Source organism: Lepidochelys olivacea (genome assembly GCF_965140295.1).
Source record: "Lepidochelys olivacea isolate rLepOli2 genome assembly, chromosome: 2".
In the NCBI taxonomy this organism is placed as follows: domain Eukaryota; kingdom Metazoa; phylum Chordata; order Testudines; family Cheloniidae; genus Lepidochelys; species Lepidochelys olivacea.
In genome coordinates, this window is record NC_140412.1 from 57,635,501 (window position 1) to 57,660,816 (window position 25,316).

General features: G+C 38.8%; 1 protein-coding gene across 10 annotated transcripts in view; it reads left to right on the forward strand.

Annotated features, from left to right (window-relative positions):
- STAU2 (staufen double-stranded RNA binding protein 2) overlaps window positions 1-25,316 on the forward strand; it is a 225,177-nt gene that overhangs the window by 7,705 nt on the left and 192,156 nt on the right. For 6 of the 10 annotated variants that reach the window (XM_084621497.1, XM_084621494.1, XM_084621500.1 and 3 more), the window contains exons 2-6: window positions 8,947-8,990; window positions 13,140-13,347; window positions 14,431-14,561; window positions 20,175-20,334; window positions 22,948-23,083. In XM_084621497.1, coding sequence (XP_084477623.1) covers window positions 13,149-13,347; window positions 14,431-14,561; window positions 20,175-20,334; window positions 22,948-23,083 — 626 coding nt within the window. In that variant the 5' untranslated portion in view covers window positions 8,947-8,990; window positions 13,140-13,148. The remainder of the gene's footprint in view (window positions 1-8,946; window positions 8,991-13,139; window positions 13,348-14,430; window positions 14,562-20,174; window positions 20,335-22,947; window positions 23,084-25,316) is intronic. The other 4 variants (XM_084621499.1, XM_084621496.1, XM_084621503.1 and 1 more) reach the window with 3 other exon arrangements.

Consider the following 25,316-nt stretch of genomic DNA (forward strand, 5'->3'; position numbering starts at 1 on the left):
GCAGTTTCCTGGCTTGCCGTTTCCAAGCCTGCCTTTGCAGCCAGTCTAGTCTCCCAAAGAGCCCTCCCTCTGTTCCCTCTAAGGGCCATACTCATGATGACTGCTCACCCTTTCTGTTCACTTTTTCTTATTGTCTTCCTGCCCTTCTGCCACCCCCGCACACAGCTACAGCCAGTCAATGCCCCAACATTTCAGTCAGTCTCCAGGGAAACCCTTCTGCCAACATGGCTTAGCTGCTGATCAACCTTGCATGTGGCCTACTGCTTTGGGTGGTGGCTTCCATTGTCTTCTGCTGTCTTTCTCCATAAATGATCTTAATTACTTCTTCCATTCAGCTGAATAAAGGGTGTTTAGCTGCCCATCAGCTTTAACAAAGGTATATTGGCTGATATACATTTCAGCATATCAGAATTATGCAGGGTTTACAACTCTAGTATTGCATATATCATGCATGTAAGAGGCCTGACATGCATATTCTCCATATAAGTTACCCATAGTGTGTCACAGCAGCCTAAGTGTCCTACCAGAACCAAAATGCTTGTATGCCAAATATCTGCCTTTATGCTGACCTTTATGCTACGTACTACAAAATACTGAAAAATTATCTCACTTGTTAGATAAACTGCTTCCATTCTATTGTATTTGCTATCACATGTTGTGAAACAATTTAAACGAATAAACAAATGCTCCTCTCCCCATTTTGCTCATCTTGGAAGTCTGGATTTTGTAATGTTTATGTAGTAATTAATCACCTCCTCTACCTCTGTTTTTCTCTACATAGACTTTTGATTTTCTTTTGAAATTTCAGGCTGCCATTGTGAGAAAAATTGGCTAGTTTTCCATTACATAAAAGGAACATAATTGCGGAAGGACATTGGTGAGAGATATTAATCTAGTATTGTTATCTGTTAATTACTTTAAGTATCCAGCAGACTTCAGGTAGTATTTCAAATGCACATTGCATTCTTGGGTGCTAGAGAGGCATTGTGATCTAATGGGCAGAGGAGGGCCTAGGAGTTAGAATTGCTGAATTCTATTCCTGCTTCTGCCTTTCACTTGTTTTTTAGCCTTTAAATCACTTAACCCCTCTGAGCTTTAATGTAAAATGAGTAAAATACTATTTTGGTTTACAGATATGTTGTGAGGCTGACTCAATTAATGTTTGGAAAAATATTTGAATTATTTGGATGAAAGTTGCTGTGTAAATGCAAATTATTATTTTGCTATTGAATTTCTTAATTGAAATGAAAAGTCTTACATAAAAAACCCATGTCTAGCCAGCCAACTGACCACACAAGGGAGTATTCTGAAGAGCAGAAATTAGTTTCCCTCTGAACAATACTATCCTTAAAATTTTCCCTTCTGATCTACTTTTTTGGAAGGTACAGTATGATTTGGTGTTCTGGCTAGCTACCCTACACACACCCATTCCGCTTTGGGTGGGAAACAGTGTATTTCCTATTTTAGAACATTGGAGTATATAAATGGATTCTCTGTTAAGTGCAGGTGCTGCTGTTTAACCCCTAAAAGTAAAAATTACCTTTAGTTTTGATCTCTGTGGTGTAAATCTGGTGGTATAATGTGGCACTAGACAGAATTTGAATTAAATTTCAGTCCTTGTGGAAAATTTTCTGCCACAATTGTATCTGGTGCCATTCCCAAGGCAAAACATTTCCTCTTCAGAAGTTCTCTTTTGAGCTAGAGCTAAAAAGACATCTATGGCAGGATTGGTTTAGCACTATGCAAATGGTACGTTTCAGTAGAGAAATCTTTCCAACCTCCTTTAATTTGAACATTGGTTCACATTGTCAGTTTTTCCACAGTATCAGTTAGTGCCATGTTAACATGTATTTTAGTAGTCTAATGGTTGTCCAAATTAAAATATTTTCCAAATTAAAATATGTAGGGATATTTTTTTCTCATGCTTCAGAAATGTTAGTCAATTAAAGTGAAACACTTGTTAAGCCTAATTTTATTTGCCACCTTTTATTTATTTACTTATTTGTATTGAGAGAGCACGCAGAGTCTCCAGTGAGATCAGGGCTCCCTTGTACTGGGCACTGCACAAATATATAGAAAGACCTATGCCAAAATCTTATGATGTAAGGCTCTAATCCTGCAAGTTATTCCATGTTGTGATGTATACGAACCCCACACTAGGTTGGAAGGGTTTAAAGGACAGTACTGTGCCCAGATAGTGCCATCCCTCCAGGCTGCAGAGTATGTTCTCACTCAGCGGTTGTCAACCTATGGCCCGCTTGCAGCCCAGTCAGCACACAACTGCAGCCCCTGTGACATCGTCGGGGCCATAGAGCTAGTATATATGTTGTGTAGATGTGTCCCATATAACAAAGAGCGAGCTGCAGATGTGGCCTACAATGGTAAATACTTTGAGAACCACTGATCTAACTGGAGATGGGGATGAAAAGGGAGCAGCCCAGCTCAGAAAGAGGAAGGTGTGGGATAGGAGGACAGAGCTATCCTGAAGGGTCCTGACAAGGGTGCTGGAGAAGCCTCCCTGAAGTAATAAGATTATATGCTGAATTTGGTGGAGCTGACAGTTTGGTTTTTTTTTTTCTTTCTTTTCACCTTATCTTGGACTGGAAGCTGGGAGAGAAAAAGAGCAGGAGGAGGTGCCCCAAGGAGGATAACTCCGAGGGCACCTTTGGGGGCCAGCCGCTGTTGACCCTCGTAGGGCCCGAGGTCAGAGCCCAGTGGAATGGGCAGGCCTGGGCTCCCCTGTCACTGCCCTTACTACAGGAGGGATTCAAACCACCCATCCACCTCACACACCTCTGATTAAAGGAGGACCAGCACTGCAAGACCTACCCAGTGGGAGACAGCACTAGGTGTGCTAATCACAAGGGCACCAAACCAACCAAGGAGTATGTTATACATGTGAAATCAGGGGGGTTCTGTGTGGATCAGCTTCTAGGATCAGAGCCTTAATTAAGGCAGGAGACAACAAGATAATGAAGCAAACAAATGGAGGGAGTGGAAAAGGGAGTTCAGGATAAGTGATAAGAATAAACATTTACATACACTGGCCTCATGCATAATTTGTTAGTTTTGAGGATTTAAAACAAATATAAAAAAGCTACATTAAGTAATCCTACTTAGCCACCGCTTACTGTTACTTGAAGTCAAACCCTTTTAAACTGTTATTTTTTGTTTCTGTTACTTTGACAGAATGGTAAGGGTTGAATTAGAAACTATTCTAAAATTAAATGCAGAACTGCATGTCCCATCATCCCAAAATAAGCTGCTATATTTAACACGATGATAGTAAAAACAAAATGTACAGTGGTTATAACTTATATACAGCATATGGCTCCGCCAGGTCCCTCAGCCCGCATTGGTCTGGAGCGGCGACACTTGGCCAGTGGGAGCCGTGACCAGCCGAACCTGCGGATGTGGCAGGTAAACAAACCAGCCCGGCCTGCCAGGGGGCTTACCCTGGTAGGCCACATGCCAAAGGTTGCCGATCCCTGGTCTATCCAGGGATTGTTAAAATCAATGGTTATAATCTATTTAGGAAGGATCAAGGGGGCAAAAAAATCAGGGAAAGTGGCACTCTATATAAAATATGGCATTACCTGTTTTTGAGTTACTGATACTCGGAAGAAAATTATCTTGAATGCTTGTGGATCAGTGTCTTGACAGATAAAACCTAAGATAGGCTATTAATTAGTGTATTGCTAAGCACACTAAATCACACCAGAAAACAGGATGAGCAGCTGCTTATTCATCTATCTGTAATGTGTAGGGAAAAAAGCTGTGTGATCATGGGGGACTTCAGTTTGGTTGTCATGCTGGAGGTCTCATGCTGCCAGTACTAAAACATCCTTGGACGTTTTAAATATTAAAGATGACAATTACCTAATTCAAAAAGTGTTGCCTCTCCCACAGGGGAATTCTATTTTAGACCTCATCTTGAGAGAAACAGAACTGATGAGAGAACTAAAAATTAATGGTAACTTATGTACAGGTGATAATGACTTGATCACATTTACAGTGTGCAAACAGAATAAAGTCCAGATAGATATGCTCGATCCTTTAAAAGGGCCACTTTCATAAAGCTGAAAGCAATTATGAGCCAAATCAGCTGGGGGAAGAATTTAATCAGAAAAGGGTTAATGATAATTGGGAATTGTTTAAGAACACTATTAGGTGCCCCAAAAGCCACAATCTTACAAATGAAGAAGAAGGCTATATTGGTTTAAAAAAACAGTTCCAGGTTTAGAGAGCAAGTGAAGGCAGCTATAAAAAAAAGTGTGTGTGTGTGTAAATAAACAAATGGAAGAAAGGGAAAGTTGATAGCAATGAGTATGAATCAGAAGCTAGGAATTGTAGAAAATTGATAAGGGAAGCCAAGGGGCACAAGTTGAAATCTATGACCGGTAGAGTTGAGGACAACAAAAAGAAGTTTTAAAGTGTATTAGGAACAAAAGAACCCTAGCAATGATATTGGTCCATCACTAGATGGAAATGGTAGAATTAGCAATAATAATGCAGAAAAGGCAGAAGTGTTCAATAAATATTTCTGTTCAGTATTTGGGAAGAAAAGAGATGATGTAGTCATAGCATAAGATAAAATTATTTCATTCCACAAGTACCTCAGGAGGATGTTTAACTAACTTTAATAACTCACAACGTTTATTAAAGATAGACATTTTAAGATCAGCAGGTCTAGGTAATTTGCATGCAGGAGTTTTAAAATAATGGCTGAGGAGCTTACTGGACTGTTAATGTTGATTTTCAATATGTCTTGGAATACTGGGGAAGTTGCAGAAGACTGAAAGAAATATTATGGTGTGCCAGTCTTTAAAATGGGTAAACGAGATGACCTGGGTAATTATAGGTCTATCAATCTGACATCAATCCCAGGCAAGATAATTGAGCACCTGATATGGGACTTGATTAATAAAGAATTAATAGAGCACAATGTAATTTAATGCCAGTCAACATGGATTTATGGAAAATAGATACTGTTAAACTAACTCAATATCCTTTTTTTAGAAGATTACAAGTTTGGTGATAAAGGTAATAGTGTTGATGTAATATACTTAGGCTTCTGATAAGGCTTTTGACTTTTATTACTGCATGACATTTTGATTAAAAAAACAAGAAAAACATAAAAATAACATGGCACACACTACATGGATTAAAAGCTAGCTAATTGATAGGTCTCAAAGTTTAATTCTAAATAGGGAATCATCATTGAGTGGTGTGTTTCTAGTGGGGTCCTGAAGGGATTGGTTCTTAGCTCTACAATATTTAATATTAATAACCTGGAACAAAACACAGAATCATCACTGATAAAGTCTGCACAAAAATTGAGGAAGTGGTAAATAATAAAGAGGACAAACCACTAGATCGCTTGTTAAGCTGGGCGCAAGCAAACAATGTACGTTTTACTATGGCTAAACATAAATGTATGTATCAAGGAACAAAGAATGTAGGCCATACTTACACAATGGGGGACTCTATCCTGGGAAGTAGTGCCTCTGGTGTGTGTTGGCTGAATGTGAGCTCCCAGTGTGATGATGTGGCCAAAAGAGTGAATGCAATCGTTGGGTGCATAAATGAGGACTCCCGAGTAGGAGAAGACTGGTTATTTTACCTGTGTATTTGGCACTGGTATGACTGCTGCTGGAATACTGTTCTGGTATCCACAATTCAAGAAGGATGTTGATAAATTAGAGAGGGTTCAGAGAAGAGCCACAAGAATGATTAAAGGATTAGAAAACATGCTTTATAGTGATTGAGTTCCTTGAATCTATCTTAACAAAGAGAAGGTTAAGGGGTGACTTTGTTCCCCAGATAGGTACTTACAGACTGTAAACAATATTTAATGGGCTCTTCAGTCTAGCAGAGAAAGGTATAACATGATCCAATGGCTGGATGTTGAAGTTTCCTAAATTCAGACAGGAAATAAGTTTAAAAGTGAGAATTAATTACTGGAACATTCTACAAAGGATCACAGTGGATTCTCTATTACTGACAATTTTTAAATCAAGATTGGATGTTTTTCTAAAAGATAGGCTGTAGGAATTATTTTGGGGAAGTTTTATGGCATGTGTCATATAGGAGGTCAGGCTAGATGATTACTGTGGTCCCCTCTGGCATCTCTCCCCAGTGCAGCCCTGAGCGCCTGCATGGTGCTTAATAGGCTGCCGCATGGCCGCGCAGTTTAGAGGGAACTTAGCTGGTCATAGAAGCAGTAAAGTGTGCATAGGAATAACAACACAGAACATGCACTAGGATTTTCTCCCTGCAACTCATGTGGATGTGCATGGGAGTGCTCCCTGCCTGGAGAGTAGACATCTCCCTCATCCCACTTCTCAGCTTAACGGATTGCTATACCACGGTGAGGGTTGTAATGTGGAACTTTTTCTCCTCTTTCACAGCCACTGATGAGCTGTGCTGTTCTCCATCCCAGCAGAGGGGACGGGGAAGTGAAGAGACTCCATCCCATCCAGCTATATGTCTGTGCTGTTCCCTCTCCCAACTCATTGCCCCCCTGTGTCTCCCAGCTTTTTGGGTTGCCCAGGGCAATCCAGCTGCCCCTCTGCTTCCATGCTGTCAGTATTGTGTCCTCTGGCCCCACAGAGGGGCCCAGGAGCAATCTAGCTTCCACCTTACCCTGCTGAGTAAGAGTCTACCTTCTCTCTCCCACTGCCATCTCCCCTAGTCCTGGGGAAAGCTCTAGTCCTTTCTTCTTGCTCCTTGTTTCTTAGAGGAGTTGGGGGTAGTCTGGAACTCCTGCAGCCCTCCAACTAACTTGTGAGTCCTTCCCCTGTCACACCCTCTTTTAGTTTCTTGGATCTTTATAGGGGTTTTGACCTTTTGAAACCTCTATCTTACTGCTCTTTCACTGTCCAGTCTAGCTTTGAGTAGGGGTTGGGGAAGAGGAGCAGTGGATGAAGAGAATTTCCTGCCCACTCCAATACCTTCCAACCTGCTTCAACAAAGACATGCAAGGTGGATGAGAAGAGCATCCATGTGGGCTTCCAGAATAGTGCATTGAATGCATAGGAAACTAGGAAGTGAAACAATCAGCAACATGGGAGTAAAACTGGCTATGTGCAGAGGACATTCAAAGGCATCAAGTAAATGAAAATGAGGAGAACAATATTTTTGTCTCCAGTCTTTTTGGCTGTTTCTATTAGGGTTAAAGTACTCAGTGCTTTTTTTGCCTCGGTCTTCACAGACAAGGTCAGCTCACAGACTGCTGCACTGGGCAGCACAGTATGGGGAGGAGGTGAGCAGCCCTCAGTGGTGAAATAACAGATTAAGGACTATTTAAAAAAGCTGGACATAGATTCATAGATATTAAGGTCAGAAGGGACCATTATGATCATCTAGTCCGACCTTCTGCACAATGTCCATGGGGCCGGATGCAATGCATCCGAGGGTGCTGAGGGAGTTGGCTGATGTGATTGCGGAGCCATTGGCCAGTATCTTTGAAAACTCATGGCGATCAGGGGAGGTCCTGAATGATTGGAAAAAGGCAAATATAGTGCCTGTCTTTTTAAAAAGGGAAGAAGGATAATCTGAGGAACTTTAGACTGGTAAGCCTCACCTCAGTCCTTGCAAAAATCATGGAGCAGGTCCTCAAAGAATCAATTCTGAAGCACTCTGAGGAGAGGAAAGTGATCAGGAACAGCCAACATGGATTCATCAAGGGCAAGTCATGCCTGACAAACCTGATTGCCTTCTATGATGAGATAACTGGCTCTCTGGATATGGAGAAAGCAGTGGACGTGATATATCTTGACTTTAGGAAAGCTTTTGATATGGTCTCCCACAGTATTCTTGCCGGCAAGTTAAAGAAGTATGGACTGGATGAATGGACTGTAAGGTGGATAGAAAGCTGGGTAGATTGTTGGGCTCAACCGGTAGTGATCAACGGCTCGATGTCTAGTTGGCAGCCAGTATCAAGCGGAGTGCCCCAGGGGTCGGTCCCGAGGCCGGTTTTGTTCAACATCTTCATTAATGATCTGGAGGATGGCGTGGATTGCACCCTCAGCAAGTTTGCAGACGACACTAAGCTGGGGGGAGAGGTAGATATGCTGGAGGGTAGGGATAGGGTCCGGAGTGACCTAGACAAATTGGAAGATTGGGCTAAAAGAAATCTGATGAGGTTCAACAGGAGAAACAGAGTCCTGCACTATGGAAGGAAGAATCCCATGCGCTGCTACAGGCTGGGGATCGACTGGCTAAGTGGAAGTTCTGCAGAAAAGGGCCTTGGGATTACAGTGGATGAGAAGCTGGAATGAGTCAACAGTGTGCCCTTGTTGTCAAGAAGGCTAATGGCATATTGGGTTGCATTAGTAGGAGCATTGCCAGCATATAGAGGGAAGTGATTATTCCCCTCTATTTGGCACTGGTGAGGCCACATCTGGAGTATTGCATCCAGTTTTGGGCCCCCCGCTTCAGAAAGGATGTGGACAAATTGGAGAGAGTCCAGTGGAGGGCAACAAAAATGGTTAGGGGGCTGGGGCACATGACTTATGAGGAGTGGCTGAGGGAACTGCGCTTATTTAGTCTTCAGAGAAGAGTGAGGGGGGGTTTGATAGCAGCCTTCAAGTACCTGAAGGGGGGTTCCAAAGAGGATGGAGCTCTGCTAGGCTGTTCTGAGTGGTGGCAGATGACAGAACAAGGAGCAATGGTCCCACGTTGCAGTGGCGGGGGGTCTAGGTTGGATATTAGAAAAAACTATTTCACTAGGAGGGTGGTGAAGCACTGGAATGGGTTACCTAGGGAGGTGGTGGAATCTCCATCCTTAAAGGTTTTTAAGGCCTGGCTTGTCAAAGCTGTCTCTGGGATGATTTAGTTAGGGATTGGCCCTGCTTTAAGCAGGGGGTTGGACTAGATGACCTCCTGCGGTCTCTTCCAACCCTAATCTTCTATGATTCTAAAAATATACCTTTTCCTTAACAGGTTAATGCTACAACTCCCTTGTCTTCACTAGGATTGTAACACAGGTATTGTAAACTACATCTTTTTTTTCTGGTGAAGACAGAGCCTTTCAGTTTTAGGTCTACTCCTGAGAAATCACCCGTATGCCCACACAAACCTCTTTGCAGTTTTACTAATCTGTTATTACTTGTACTAATAGACATTAAATCCTTTTCAGACAGAAATGTGAAATTTTTAGTCGACTTGCCCCTTTTAAAAATGAAATTTAATTCTACAGACTGAGGGCATCAGGGGAGTACTGGAATAGCATACCACTATGTGCTGCTGCAGTCCAACCCCTGAATTAAACTCACAAGTACAGCTCGACAAGAAACAGTTTTTTTGTCTTGCAAGAACTTTGAAGTTTTAAAATGTTACAAATTGTGGTGAAAAGTCAAAATATCAAAAATGTACTGAAAATCCCTCACCCCCCAAATTCAAAGCAGGTCAGTTGCAATGTTTTGTTTTGATTTCAACTTTAATTTTTTATGTACTTAAATTTTGAAACAAAAAGTAATTTTGAATAAAAACAGTACTTTTCATTTTAAAAAATGTTGAAACAGGAGGTTTTGATTATTTCAAAACTTTTAAAAAATTATTTTAAATGGGAAATTTATCTGAACTGATCCTTTCCTATGGAATGTTTTTGTTTTGATAAATTGGGATTTTCTGATGAAAAAAATTTGACTAATTCCCAATAGCTAAAGTAATAAGTACCTTTTGAGGGCCTTTCTTCATTAGGGACATTTTTGAAATTTACACCAGTGCAACAACATTGACATAGTTACTCTGACAGGTTACCAGAATTAGGGCTTGTCTATACTTGAAACGCTACAGCGTCACAAATGCTGCACTGAAGTTGCACTGCTGTAGCATTTCAAATTAAACACTACCTACCTCAACAGGAGGAGTTCTCCCATTGACGTAGGTTATTCACCTCCCCAGAAGGCAGTAGCTGGGTCGATGGAAGGGATTCTTCTGTCTACCTAATGCGGTCTACACTGGGAATTAGGTTGGCTTGATTATGTTGCAACAGGGAACAGAAATAGAGAATTATGATTATAAAGTCACCAAAATTGGCAATGGGACCCAGGGACAAGTGTAGTACCTGAAACTACTTTTAACTCCCTCTCTCTCTTTTTTTTTTTTTAATTGACTATATGTCTAGTTATCAGCATCCTTTTAATTTTACTCTGAAAGTACAGTTTATGTAAAGACTTTACCTTCTTTCTCTGACCATAATTTATTCTTCCATATGCTATTCTGCTGTATCTAGTTTTTCTTTTCCTTTTGATTTTATTACTTTATTTTAAGAGTCATTTCTGCACACTGTAGTAGCAGAAGTTACTGCAGTAGCAGAAGTTAGCAGTAGCAATGGGAACATTCATTTAAAGTCAAGAGATTTAAGGATATAAAGTGATGAACACAAAGAGCAGACAAAAATAATTACACTTCATATAAAATATAAATAGGAGTGACCCATTATTTTGTGTTGTGCTGCTTGAGCATGATATATCTACCTAAGATAAATTTCTTCTCATTGGTACTATTATGGAATGTTCCCTGTATTCATGAACACACGTGTACACCAATGTTACATTTATTGGCTACTGCAAAAATCCCACTCACTTATTCAAAAGATTTCATGATGACGATAATATTACTATGAAATGTGATTTTTTTTTTTTTTTCAAAGTGTGAGCAAAAATTCACAACTTGTACAGAGCTTAAAGGAATACCAACAGGAGAAGCCGGCTACTGACTGTACAGTAGAAATTGTGGAACACAGTGCTGTCAAATGCAGAAAGCTAAGAAGCTAGAAAAAACATTCAACTCAAATTAATGCATTCAACTCAAACTACTGCCAATCAGACTTTTTTACCAAATTGTACAATTGTGTATTTTGTTTATGCAGTGTGTTTTACAGAAAACTATTAGATATATTGGAGTGAATTTAAAATAACTATGGTATTTTTCATGTCCCATCACAAATCTTCCTAAATACCTTCATTCCAACTGTAGATATCTTGGAGAGAAAAGAAAAAGCTTTTAGAAACTTTTACAAATATTCTAAAACAGGATTTCTAAAATGGAAACATGATTTATAGGTTTCAGTCCTGCAAATACATAGGTGCTTAATTGTAAGCATGTGGGTAGGGCTGTCAAGCGATGTAAAAAAATTAATCGCGGTTAATCGCACTGTTAAACAATAATATAATACCATTTATTTAAATATTTTTGGATGTTTTCTATATTTTCAAATATATTGATTTCAATTATAACACAATATAAAGTGTACAGTGCTCACTTTATATTTTTGGTTACAAATATGTGCACTGTAAAAAACAAAAGAAATAGTATTTTTTCAGTTCACCTAATACAAGTACTGTAGTGCAATCTCTTTATCGTGAAAGTGCAACTTACAAATGCAGGATTATGTACAAAAAATAACTGCATTAAAAATAAAACAATGTAAAACTTTATAGCCTACAAGTCTACTCAGTCCTATTTCTTGTTCTGCCAATAGGTCAGACAAACAAGTTTGTTTACATTTGCAGCTGGAGGGATTCAAAAATCAGTGCCAATTATTTTCTTTTAAACTTTTCTAAAATAGGTTAACTCTAGAATGTGTGGCAACCACAAAATATGTGATGGCTTGGTGTGGGGTAAAAGTTTTCTCTTTTTTTTTTTTTTTTTTTTCTTCATTGCAGAATTGCTCACAAGTGATCATTTGGAAATCCCAAAGTCATGCCGATAAAACCTTTATACCTGTATTACACCATGTCAACATATATTCTCACTATTTACTGATATTAATGAGTAAATTTCTGGAATCATGTTCAAAATGTGTCTCACTTTCATACATGTTTAAGGGCCAGATCCTGTAATTTGGCCTGTATTGATAGACCTCTGTGCCAGTACAGATTCAGTTGCCTGATTGGGGCCTAATTTTGTAAGATTTCACTTGCTTTAGAAATATAGAAAAAGGAAAAATAATGAAATCTCAGCTTCATTTTTTTTTATTGGCTGTTCAAAGATATAAATCAGAGTCTTCTGTTACCTGTGTAACAAAAATAGTATTGACACCTGAATGTCTCATTTGAAGCATTGACTCATTTATTTTAGTTATATGTGCTTCACTGAACAGCAGAAGTTGAGTTATCTGCTGCATCTAATGATTTGGGCTCTGATCCAGCAAGTTGAGCCGTGTGAGCGGAGCCCTTGTACGTTACAGAGCCCCTTTGAGTTCAGGAGGACTCCATGTGGGCGTAAGGGTTTTCCAAATGGATCAAATTGCAAAGTCATGGCAGTGGTTAGCACTGTTGCCCTATATAAGCCAACATGTTACCTTTGTCCTTCTAACCTAAATCTCATCTCTCCTTATTTGTATCATGCTCATCACCTCAGTATTTGAGCACTTACAGAGCTACAGAAATGCATATTATTGGTCTACACAAACACCTGAATTTTTCTTTTCTCTACTCAGGCTGAAGGCAAATAGTAATTGTGTAACAATGTACTTTTTCCTTCTGCCCTTCTACTTTTATTTTTCTCTCTTCCAGTCTGAGAACAGGCTGAAGAGTGAGAACTTATTTTGAGCTGGGTTGTTTTTTTTTCCTGTTTGTTTTTGGTGCGTGCATGTATGTCTTAATGGGAAGCTCTGGCAAAAGATGGGCCTTTCATTTTGTCCAGAAAGTGGTTAGTAATTTAGTGAGTTAGTAATTACTACTCATTTTGTAGTAATGAGCTCTTATGGAAACAAATTTCATAGCTGTGAGGTGGCTTCTAAAAAGCTCTGACACTGATAATCTCCCCAGCAAAACTGTACATGGAATTTTGTTCTAGTATTTTTCATAGGTTACACTGTTTTTTAGGAAGGATGGTTAACAGAGCCCAGAGTCAGGAAACTTGGATTGTGTTCTTGGCTCTGGCATAGTCTTGCTGTATGGCTTTGTGTAAGTCACTTAGCCTCTCTGTGCCCCAGTTTCCTTATCCATAAAATGGGGAAAGTAGTAATTCCCTTCTTCACAGGGGTGTTGTGAGGCTTCATTCATTAATGTTTGCAGAAAGCCTTGCATGAAAGGTGCAATGTAAAGTAGTATTGATATTAATACTTCCATTTTGGCTTTCAAAAATCTGAATGCACTCTGCTTATAAATCTTTGTTTATTGCAGTGATAGACAATGGCACAAGTTAAAATTCAGACTGCAGCAAACCTCTCTGGACCTACCCTTCCCCCTTCGGTGCTACCCCCATCAGTAACAAATGCAAGTTCGCTGGGTCTGCAGACCTCAATGAATGGATCCATTTCAGAATCAGCTGCCAGCTGTAACAGTCCAACAGCTGGTCTTGTGGATTCTGCACCTTCTAGCAATTCACCAGGTAAGGAGATATTCTAAGCGAAACACTTATTTTTATTTTGCAATGGAATCCACTTGATGAGTTTTTAAGATAAGTGGATGAGGTCCTAAAGAAAATAAAAACTAAAGAAACAAAACTCTGTAGAAAAACGTTTTGGTTTCAAATGCTGTTTACAGAATTTAGTTCCTTTAGTTGAATTCTGATAGTGCATTCTTAAGAGATATGGAAGCCCTGAAAAAAATAAAGTATTCTGCCACATCCTATGTGAATCTTTTATAATGAAGTTTTAGTACAGCAGGAAGTTATCCAAATGCATTTTCCTTCCCTAGAACAAAATATCTTCAGTCTATTTGGCAGAAAATGGCATTTCCTTTCTTGCCTAATAACTGCTATAGTTCTTGTTCTCAATTGGGTATAAAATACAATAAAATGTTACCCCAAAGTAAGTCAGCAGTGCAAGTTTGTGTTGGGGATAGATTCAAAGATGAAAGAAAAAAATAGCAGGAGGAGAAAGACATTAAAGAAACATATAGTACATAAACAGTCTGGGTTTAGGAAAACAGAATAGAATCCACAAAATTGTTGAAAGAACGAAGTTGGGGAGATACCTACACAGACGCTAGTAGTAGCAGAGAGGTCTGCAAGAATGAGGGGAAACAAGTGTGGGACCACAGGTGTTCATCAGTTTTTTGTCTTCTGTGTTTAAGTGTTTAGAAATTACCCTGAAAGATCAATTAATTCCAATAATGAGTACAGAGCAGAATGGAATTTTCAGGGACACGGTTTTAACGTACAAGTTAAAATATATAAACGTCCACCTACTGTCTTCCTTATTTAAAAAGATTTTGTGTATTGCATGTAATTGAAATGGTCACAATAAAAAACATGTTCTCAAATTAGAAATATGTAAATAGTATTTAAACATTGTATTATCAAAGTGCAGTTTCATTGGCATTAACACAATCTCATATTTTTAGTGTATTATGAGGTTTTTTTAGCCAAAGTATTTTTCTTTTTTAAACATACTACTACTTTTTGCAAAGTTTTGCAAAGTTGTGAAGAATATATTTCTCCACAAAAACTTTACAGACTCTTTATTTACAGCTCCTCTCCAAGATAACATGGCAAACCCCAAAGAGAAAACTCCAATGTGTCTGGTAAATGAGTTAGCCCGTTTCAATAGAGTTCAACCCCTGTATAAGCTTCTGAATGAAAGAGGGCCTGCTCATGCCAAGGTAAGGTTACAGTTCCAGGTTATGAGGCATACCTTAAGTTATGAACAGATAATGTCATGGTTTGGACAAGTGCACTTGTCGAACACAATCAGGTTTACAGTGTTGGGGTTTCGTTTTGCTTTGTTTTTGTTATGCTTTTTAGGAAGTTCTTCTGTGTCGCTCTTGGAGCCCTGAGAATCTTTTCATCATCGCCTTCTGCCTTACTTATCCTCTGACCCTTGAGATCATACTTCTTGGCCTTCATCTTTTTCTCTTAAAGGTCTCTTCAGAGTCCATCAACACCCTTCCTTTATCATTCATGGCTGGGTTCGCTGCTGAGCTGCACAAAGCGCTCCTTCCAGTCCAGGATCCTAGCAGTCTGCTTCTGAGAATTGCACACGGATCCCTTTGATGGCAGTGCAGACCCACTGCTAACAGACTGCTGGGCTAGTCTTTTCCCATTTTGTTTTGTGTTAATCATTTTTATTTAGTCTCCATAAAGTTGGTTATATGGATAGCAAATCTTCTGATTCTATCTGTGTTTTAAAGCACAAAGTATTTATCACAGTATTTTCCTGTAAACCCTGTGTAGCCCACAGTGACAATGGGTCTTTAAGGCTCACAGTGGTGTTAAAGTACTTAGTGTCTTTGTCTAGTCTCGCATCCTGTTTTGATAGTCAACTGATCTGTGAGAACATGTCAGGGTGGTTTCAGATGACCGTGGACCTAAAAAGGCATATTTACATGAAAGAGTTTTCAAATTTCTTCCCTCTTTAAGGGCAGAGTCACAAGAAAGATGACTAAAAAAATTCAGCTTGAGAGAGCAAAAATGAGATTTTTATATTCGAGAACCTTCTTAGCTCTACTCTGCCTCTTCAGAACAGAGCAGCTGAGCAAAGTTCTTGTTAATAACATCCAGCCTTCTGCAAGTTGCTTAGCCTCTCCTGAGAAGTTCTGTATGTGCCCTCCTGATGCTGCACCTTGCATTGTAATCAGTGCAAAGTGGGAGTAAAACACTACCATTCTGGTTTGGCAGTGTTTTGCACCCATTTTGCACTGGTGTAAATGACAACACAAAGTTCATGGCAACAGTGTCTATCAAAATCAGTGGGAGATGAAAGTACTTCATGCTTACAGAGGCACCCAGGACCTTGCGGGATTCGGGTTTTGGCTCTGTCTTTCTCAGGTTACATGTACTTGATTCTTTCTTTAACCCTTCCACTGCTGGTTCTCCTGTTTACTTGTTATGCTACCATTGTTCAACTACTATGCCATAGAAATCTGTGAAATGTTAGGTGCATACAGGAAGGTTCATTTTGCTTGTACCTTCCCTGAACATTCATCAATAATCAAGGGATTTTTGTTACTTTAGATTTATAATCTCACTTCTGCATGTTGGAGTCCAGAAACACAGCAGGATACAGAATAGTTCACTTTTTTGGTTTTAATGCAGATATGTACGTTTTATCATCTGTGTGACAATTCCTGCTAATGAAATACTTTAGGCCTCTGCTAGATTTCTGTACTTTGTCACCAGTGCTTTTGTGGGGATTTCCTAATTTGGGCCCTAAGAGGCTAATGTCTTAAAATTGCTGGATGCTTTCTATATAGATCTAGGAAACTGAGTTTTAGAAGTTCATCTGAGCAAATAGGCAAGTGTACAACTTTTTCTTGATGCTTAGCTCTGTTCACTATTACGTGTAACTTTTGTTATAATTAATCATTATGTTTACAGTCCCCGAAGGGTTCCAGGTGCTTTACAGAACGTATTGTTATAAAAAGGCTAGGTCCCTGCCCTTAAAAGCTTACAGTCTAATTTAGAAATGACCCAACAAGTAACAAACAAAGAAGGGATGAGTGTGAGGAAGAATGGGGGTGACGTTAATAAGGTCAGACATAGTTGCAATGCTTTGGCCCACAGAAAACATTTACATAGAAGTTATTATGATATTGTTATAGTAGCTATTGTGTATTTATTTCCATTACTGAGCATGGTGCTCTACAACGGGTAAAATATGCTAAACAAAGCAAACTCTCTGTCTGAAAAAAACTTATACCCTAAAGGCATGAACTGCTGCTGTCTCCCATGTGACTGCCTGGACACAGTGTGCCAAGGGCTACTTTCCTGTTGCGTATATTTTGCTCCTTTCTCTAGTGGTTTTCATAAAATTCGGAGACATCTAGTGTAATGCAGGCAGTCTGTATGACAGACATAGATGCCAGTAAACTCTTTGTTTTCCTTTTCTTCCTGTTCTGGTGTTTTTTCTGGCAAGTAAGTATGAACAGTTGTGATCAAATGTAAAGAGGCAAATAAGTGCTCCACAGAAAGGAGGAACTCACCTGCAGTAAATTACAATTGCTAGAGGTTGCCACTCCTGAGGCTCTGATCAGAGTGTGGCTGGAAACTGTGCCCTCTGTACAAACGTTGTTGAGCATAGGCAAGTTTTTGGAGAGTACTGTTCTCAGTTGGGTTGTCAAATTGGCCACCAGTGCTGGGCTTCCATGTCATTGGGTTTTAGGAGATAAACCAATTTTTTTAAAAAAAGGCAAAACAGATTAGACAGTAGTGCAAAGGAATGGGAGGGAGTTGAGGGACTCGGCATGTTGCAGGATCAGGAAGGAGAAGAAAAAGCTTTACATACAGAAGAAAGAGAAGTGGAATGAAAGGACACAAATCGTGACAAGTGTTGCATTTCTAGGTTTTGCCGTAATGTAATTAAGATAGATATATGTTTGACGGGTTGGATCACAGAACCCCCCCTTGGGACTGCCACCCGATGTGCCAAGACTACTTCTGCTCCTGCTTTTCTGCCCTGTCACCTTATGACTTCAGTGCCCTGTCTGGTTTGAGCCAGACCTGCTAGCCTGCTGCAAACCCAGACCCAGGTCTGAACCACGTCCCCTAACGGCTGTAGGCTTAATTGACAGAACTTAGGAAGTGTTCCTGTCCTTGACACTCAGATGCCCAACTCCCAATGGCATTCAAACCCTAAATAAATCCGTTTTACCCTGTATAAAACTTATAGAGGGTAAACTCATAAATTGTTTGCCCTCTATAATAACACTGATAGAGAGAGATGCACAGCTGTTTGCCCCTCCCCCCCAAGTATTAATACATACTCTGGGTTAATTAATAAGTAAAAAGTGATTTTATTAAATACAGAAAGTAGGATTTAAGTGGTTCCAAGTAGTAACAGACAGAACAAAGTGAATTACCAAGCAAAATAAAATAAAACACACAAGTCTAAGTCTAGTATGGTAATAAAACTAAATTCAGATAAAATCCTCACCCAGTAAGCTTCCTTTTACAGACTAGTCTCCTTCTAGTCTGGGTCCAGCAATCACTCACACCCCCTCTAGTAACTGTCTTTTGTTCCAGTTTCTTTCAGGTATCCTTGGGGGTGGAGAAGTGCTCTCTTTAGCCAGCTGAAGACAAAATGGAGGGGTCTCCCAGGGGTTTAAATAGACTTTCTCTTGTGGGTGGAGACTCCCTCCTCTCTCCTATGCAAAGTTCAGCTACAAAATGGAGTTTTGGAGTCACCTGGCCAAGTCACATGCCCATGCATGACCGAGTTCCTTACCAGCCAAGCCACATTCCTGGGAAAGTGTCTCCAAGTTCATCGTTGGCTTAAGTGCTTCTTGGTTGGGCGCTTACTGAGAATAGTCTTTTCTCAGAAAGCTGACCAACTGCTTCACTAAAACCTACTCAGAATCAAATAAGTATGCAGCCAATATTCATAACTTTGATAAGTACAAAAATGATACATGCATACAAATAGGATTAATAGATTCAGTAGATCATAACCTTTACAGAGATATGTTATGTGGCATATGTAGCATAAAACATATAAATCATTCTAGTTATGTCATATATACATTCATAAGTATAATTCCATAAAGCCTTATGGGGGGCACTGTCACAACAGGGAATAAAAACTTCCTCAGAAAATTATCCAGAATGCATATCAAACCATAGCCAAGCTCTGGGCTTCTGGGACCCAAGTTTCCAAGCCTTTAATTGATTATTTGAGACTTTTAAAAATGTTTTTGGCCAACTTGATCTCTTTAATTAAATTTCCACCTCTTTCTCGTTCTTTGGAGGAGACTTTTATCAGTCAGTTTTCTAGCTATGGAACTCAACTGAGCATACTATTATTATTATTATTTATTATCTTGAATTCTTGTATCTTAACACTCTGTGCTATAACTGAGATAAATGAGGTGTTAATTGGTGATGTGAACTGTAATACTGGGACCTGGGCTAAAATTCTCAGGGACATACATGGCCAAATTTTCAAAGCTGAGTTTAAGAGAAAGAGATGTGTTCACAAATTCAATATGCATTTGTACAGGCACATGCAATATAGAACTAGTTTTTAAGCAGTTACCCAGTTTGCATGATCATATGCAAGTGTTTTGTGGGTGTGGCATGTGCATGCACATTTTGAGCCCACCTTGTTGCACCCAGCTCTACATTTGTGGTTCCTGATCTAGCACATTTAACTCACTTTTAAAAAAACAAAACAAAAAACACCTAGACAGACCAAACAACTAAATAAAAGATTTAATTTCACCTTTTAGTCTTATGTACATATTTATGTAGATCTCCAAAACGTATAGTAGTATGTTTGTCAAGGCAAGCTGCAATATCATGTGCATGTGAGATTATAATCTGGATTAATACTTTTTTCAAATACTTTGATATTTGAAAGAAAATTAATTCATTTTTTTTCTACCCTCCCTTGTGGAGTGTTATGAGAGCTGCATTTTAAATTTAAACTGCATAAATGTAAATGGCACAATTATTATATACTTTTGATAGAGATACTTCCTAATATTTTAAATACACTTCAGGATTTGTTTTTCACACTTTATAATGCTTGGTTGTTACTCTGTGATGAATTGTTTGCTTGAGATTGTTCTTTACTATTGATTTTTAAGTTTTTAGAGTTGAGTCAATAGCCAACTTTGTTAAATCTGAGTTATTTCAGTTCATCATCTGCATTATAGAGCTCATGTTAAAGAAACAAAATTAAGTTAAGACACCACAATATTTGTATACTTTATACTGTTGAACAAAACCCTTGGTTGCCAGGGCTTTTGCTTTGAGTGTATGTGCTTTATTTTTTTGAAGAAAAATTGAGTTAGTAAAAATATTGTATGGCTCTTATTGAGTAAAAATCTTCAGGCCCGATTCTCTACTTTCTTGAAGCTCTGTAGTCATTTACACCCATACAAAATGGGAATAAAACTTTTCATACCCACTTCTCACTTGTGTAAGTGACCACACAGATACAAGATTGAAGAATCAGGCTCTTAAATTTAATTTTTATATCCCTCCAAGAATATCAGGTTGATACACTTTAGTTTCTACTATTTGACTTTTATAACACTTTTTGTGATTGCTGGTGTGATGTTGTTGTATGATTTATTTTTATATTTAAAGGCTAAATGTTGCCTAGTGACTTCAGTGGGAACCCTATACATACATCTGCGAGCAGAATTTGGCCCAAAGTATCATAACAAATAAAGGAATGCAGTTCTTCTCCATCTGGGTAGTGTTTCACATGTGTTGCTCTAAGTCACCTTGGTGACAGTCTTGCCATTGTTTACCTGTTCTTTATATTTTTGAAGATGTTCACAGTGCAGCTGAATCTTGGTGAGCAGACATGGGAAGCGGAAGGGAGCAGTATTAAAAAGGCTCAACATGCTGCTGCTAGCAAAGCTTTGAACAAAACGAACCTTCCCAAACCAACTCCCAGACCACCCAAAAATAACATTAATAATAACCCAGGTATGTTGCCTATTCATTTCCCTCAAAATAATGAATCTTCTTGTTTGTCATGGAACAGCAGGTTTAGATGCTTTATAGAGGTTTATAGAGTATTTTATAGTAGGCATAAGTAGAGCTGGAAGATAAGGTAACATATAATTAAGAACCTTACAGTGAGTGTGCATGGTAATTCTTTTTATCTGCTGTAGCAGAAGCTGCTGAACTGCACGTGAATACATTTGCTTCTGCAAGACTCACCTCTGAAGGTAAAGGTACAAGCCAGTTTATGTGGTCAACAATAACTAAGCGCAATTGTAACAAGATTGAACTGACCATTTTTACATTAGTAAGAATACTGAAGCTGGCAAACTGTCTTTTCAGGGAAAAGGCCAAATTCTACCTGACTTACTCCATATGCAATGCCACTGAAGGTGAATATAGAAATTGGGGCAGAATTTGGCACAAAAATTTCAGTACATAATTCCCTGCCTAATAGATTTTCCTTTGTAGCAACATAAATTATTTCTTCCAGCTAGTTCTGCATACTTTATTATTCAGTTAATCAGAAGGACATTTGTGGAGTCATGTGCCCTTCATCTGGAGATGTTACTTGCATGTTGCACACTGCACGCAACATAATCTGGTGTACATGAGAAAATAAAATACAAACACAGGAAATGCATCCCTCGGTGCTTATGAATCTCAGTCACATGCTCAGTGACTTATTCTTGTCTGATAAAATAGTAATTAATGAAATATAAAAAGATCCCTTTATTTGTTTTACAATTTTTACTCATTACTTTCTCTCAACCACTTTCAAAAAGATTCACTTTGCACTAAGGGTCTGTCTTACTGAGGAGGGCTGGACAAACCTTTCTCCAGATCCCATCAATAGTGGCCTGAGCCTTGTCTAGAAGGGATTGTTTGTGAACAATCTAGGGTTTTCTTTCCCATCTTCCACTCCCTTAGGGCTGAGCATATTACTCCTATAACTCTTCCAGATCCTGCTGGCTCAGGCCTTGATCCTGTTTCCACTGAAGTCAATGGGACTTCTGCTGTTTAGTTCAGTGGAAGCAGGTGCAGCACCCTGAGGAAGAAGGGCCTTGGATTTGGCTCTTGTTGTGGCAGCATGTTATACAGGTGATAGGAGTTTTGGACTAGCCTCTTTTAATATTTTTAATTGAGAAGTATGGAACAGAAAAAAGAATACAGGGAGTCCTTGACTTACGACGAACGGCACTTACGACGTTTCTGAATTGATACCCCAATTCGACTTACGACAATTGGTTTCAACTTTGACACTTGGTCCTGCAGTGGAGCGGATTGCGGTTTTGACTTAACAATGCAATTTTCAGGAACCAATTGTGTTGTAAGTCCGAGGACTGCCTGTAATAAATATTTCCCTTAAAGTTAAAAAATCTATTGCGTATACAGGCATTCATATGACGCTGTCATCTTTCTTTAAGACCTTTTCTTTCAAAGCACAGGTATATTTTGATCTAGTAACTACCTGTATTTTTATTGTGTAGCTGAATTCATAGTCACTTGAAGTCTAATTCTGCAGTCCTTGCGGTCCTTCCTTTGAGGAAAAACTCAAAATTGTGTTTAGTGGTAGTTTAGCCTAGCACTGCATAAAATCTGCAGCATTGGCACATAAAACCCAAATAACTGGTTTATTATTATTATAATTATTGCTTTTCTGGGCTGGATTAATGCCCACATCTAATTATAGTTTTAGATAATGGAATACACCTATTTAAACTCAGTTTGGATTTTTCTTCTCGCTATAGAAGTGGGACACATTTTGGTTTATAATTTTGCCAGTGAGTTTTCCCCTGAAGTAAATAACAAGACAGTTATATTAAATGATTTGAGTCTTCTAATGGTTTTGCTTTTTAAATAAGGCATTTTATGATTATTGCAGCCTCATATTTGACATTATGGAGAATAAATAATTACACACACAATGGTAGTTGTTTGTTTGTTGTTTTGCACTCTTTGACCAGGAGATGGCTGTAGTAGCACTAAATTTTAATGAATTTAGTCTCCAGTTCATAAGTTACTAAAATTTTAAGTTTTTAATTTAGTCATAGATTTTACCTCTCATCTCTTGAAACAAAATCATTTAGTTCTGACTTCTATCAAATTGTTATTAAATTATTACAGTAATGTATGCTACTGCTATCTTGTTTCAATAGCTGTAAACTTTTTGTATAAGAGATTTTTGGTTTTCATCCATTTATTTAATGGCATCCAGTGGAAAGAAACGTGATTCTTTTACTGGTACTAATTTCAAAAAGTTTCATAGTATTTTAAAGGCATTCTTGAGATTGTTCAAAGCTGACAAACCAGTCTGATCATAGTAATCACATTTGGGCAGAGTTGTCTGCCCAGATTCCAAGAGAATACATGAAGATGTCAATTTAAGTGCTTGTTTACATTTATTGATTAAGGTTGGATCTGTACCCCCATTTTATACTGGAATTTGATGCAACTTCTTAGTCGCTGCTTTTTTAGTTTAGTAGGAAAATCAAGATTTGTTTTACAGCCTTCCCACCCACCCCCAACACTGTGTGTATGGTTTTAACATGCTTTACTGTTGAAGAGTCTTACATGTGGTCTTCTTTATTACAGGCAGTATAACTCCAACAGTGGAGCTCAATGGTCTGGCTATGAAAAGGGGAGAGCCTGCCATCTACAGGCCACTAGATCCAAAGCCAATCCCAAACTATAGAGCAAATTATAACTTCCGGGGCATGTACAATCAGAGGTTTGTATGTTTTCTGTTGTGTGCTATTACTTCTCCACTGCTTAAACAAATGCTAAGTTTCTTTAAACTTTATAGACTACTGCAATGTAAAATAAAATAAAATTCTTACCAAGGAGTGGATGTGCAGCGCAGCTTAGAAACACTCATAAATTGGTGAGCAATACATGTTTAAAATGACAAGTGCCTAAGGATATCAGAGTGCCTAGGGATGAAGGCATGTGTAAAATTTGTTTTGGTTATTAAATGTAGATTGGAACTAGAACTCAGTCTGTACAGGAGGGACATGAGTCAGATTAACTCTCCATAAAGGTGTTGCTTTTCTTTGCTGATATTTTAGCTGTTGCAAGATTGCGTTGAATGGTACAAAGTCCCTTTTCTCTTGGAGGCGGGTAAGATTGGGAGGGCTCCATCTGGAAAGTTAACATGCTGTGGAGCTGTCCTCCCATCTCTAGTAGATGTTTACAGCTTTCTTCAGGCACAAGTAACTCAGTTCTTCAATTCACAAATGTTGCTACGTGATAACTTTTGATTTATTCATAAAAATGTTATTCCGCATTTTAAAAACCTCCAACCTAACCCTCCTTGTATGGAGTAATTGTTGCTAATGATAAGAGGGACCTCTAAGCAGCCATTATTTCAGAATAATAGTTTTCCTTTTTGAGCTATTCTGTCCACTCTTAAGAGACTGGTAAAAGTTAAATGTGTGACAGCTTTGTCAAGTGAGCATCCTAATAGTTCCTTGTCTGACAAAGCCTTATCATTTACTAGGAAGTATTATAATTTTTCTTAGTAGTTTCATGACTGGTCCTTGTTCTGATCTGCTGCAAAACAGATGGAACATGTTGGCAATTTATACTAATTCATCCTGAATTAAATGTAGCTTGGAAATAATGTGGTCACCTGAGAGACTTAAAGAGTTAGTGCTTAGGGCTGAACTTAAAGATTTTTTTTTTGTGGGGTTAGGCTGGACCTCAGTTGCAAAGAGTCCCGTTCCTCTTTTATCTTCTTTACCTCAAAGGAATTGAATCATACCAACTCTCGTTGTGAATAAAAAGGGTTGAAGGTTTGGTTAACACTCCCGACTTGTCCAAAGGAATTCTCTCTACAGTGATCCAAAGCACTTGTTTGGTTGAGTGTGTTGCCTCTGTTGCTCTCTGTCACTGCTTGGATAGACTGTATTGTAGCATGGCCTGCTTTTACTAAATGGCTCTGTTGGCTGAAATTAACTTTTTTATTAATACTTTTGCTCAGTATTTTAGGACTCCTATAATTAGTAGAAATATCAATAGAAATTACTTGGCTGACAAAATAAAATTATCTAGACTAGGAAAAAGTTTAACGTAGGAAAAAAAAATCTAGAATGTGGAATAGTGAAGTATTTTCTTCTGGTGTAGTGTACTGAAGATCCCTCATGAAAGCACAGTCCACAACAATTTTTACTGTTATTACTTTATAAAAAGTGTTGCATAAAGTAGTTTTATTTCTCTACTTAGGAGACTCACTGAAATGTCTCAGACTTCATTCAGGTAGCATTTATTCTAATTCAAATTTTTGAAATAAATCCGTGATTGACCCTCTGATATTTCAAAGAGGGATTTTCTTGCTTTCAAAAAAACACCTTTGCACAAACTTCATTTGACTTTGCCATTTAGATATTTGTGTTTGTCTTAGGACTTCTTCCCTTGGAGCCTCATGTTCCTTCTTTTGGCACCTGCTGTGAAATCATAACCCTGGATTTGTGATGACATGCTATTTCTGTAAAATTGACTGTTATGAGAAAATCAGTAATAAACCTTCAGCCTCTCACAATCCTGCGGTCCTTATTTAGGCAAAACTCGGAGTGACTTCAGTGGAAATTTGACCACAGAATTTGACTGTTACACATAAGAGGAAAAGATGGGCTGTGAAGGGGTAAACCTCTGTTTAAGCTCAGTTTTCTTTGGGCTAGATTGATTAAGACTGTGTGCCTGCATGGTGTAAGAACCCTCTGTGCATGGGCTACCTGGACCTTGGATGTTCCAGGTGTGTAGGAATAACTAGGGCTACTTGGTTGCTTGCGTCTTCACAAGAGCTGATGGGCAGGGAGAGATGGGAATTAGGTGGAGCCTTTGCTCCACCTCACCCTCTGCTCACTGGGCAGAGTAGCTGCACCAGCATAGGGAAGAGATGGTTAATAATTTGCTGTGGGTCAGCTGCAAATTACTACACACACACATACCAACACCCACACACC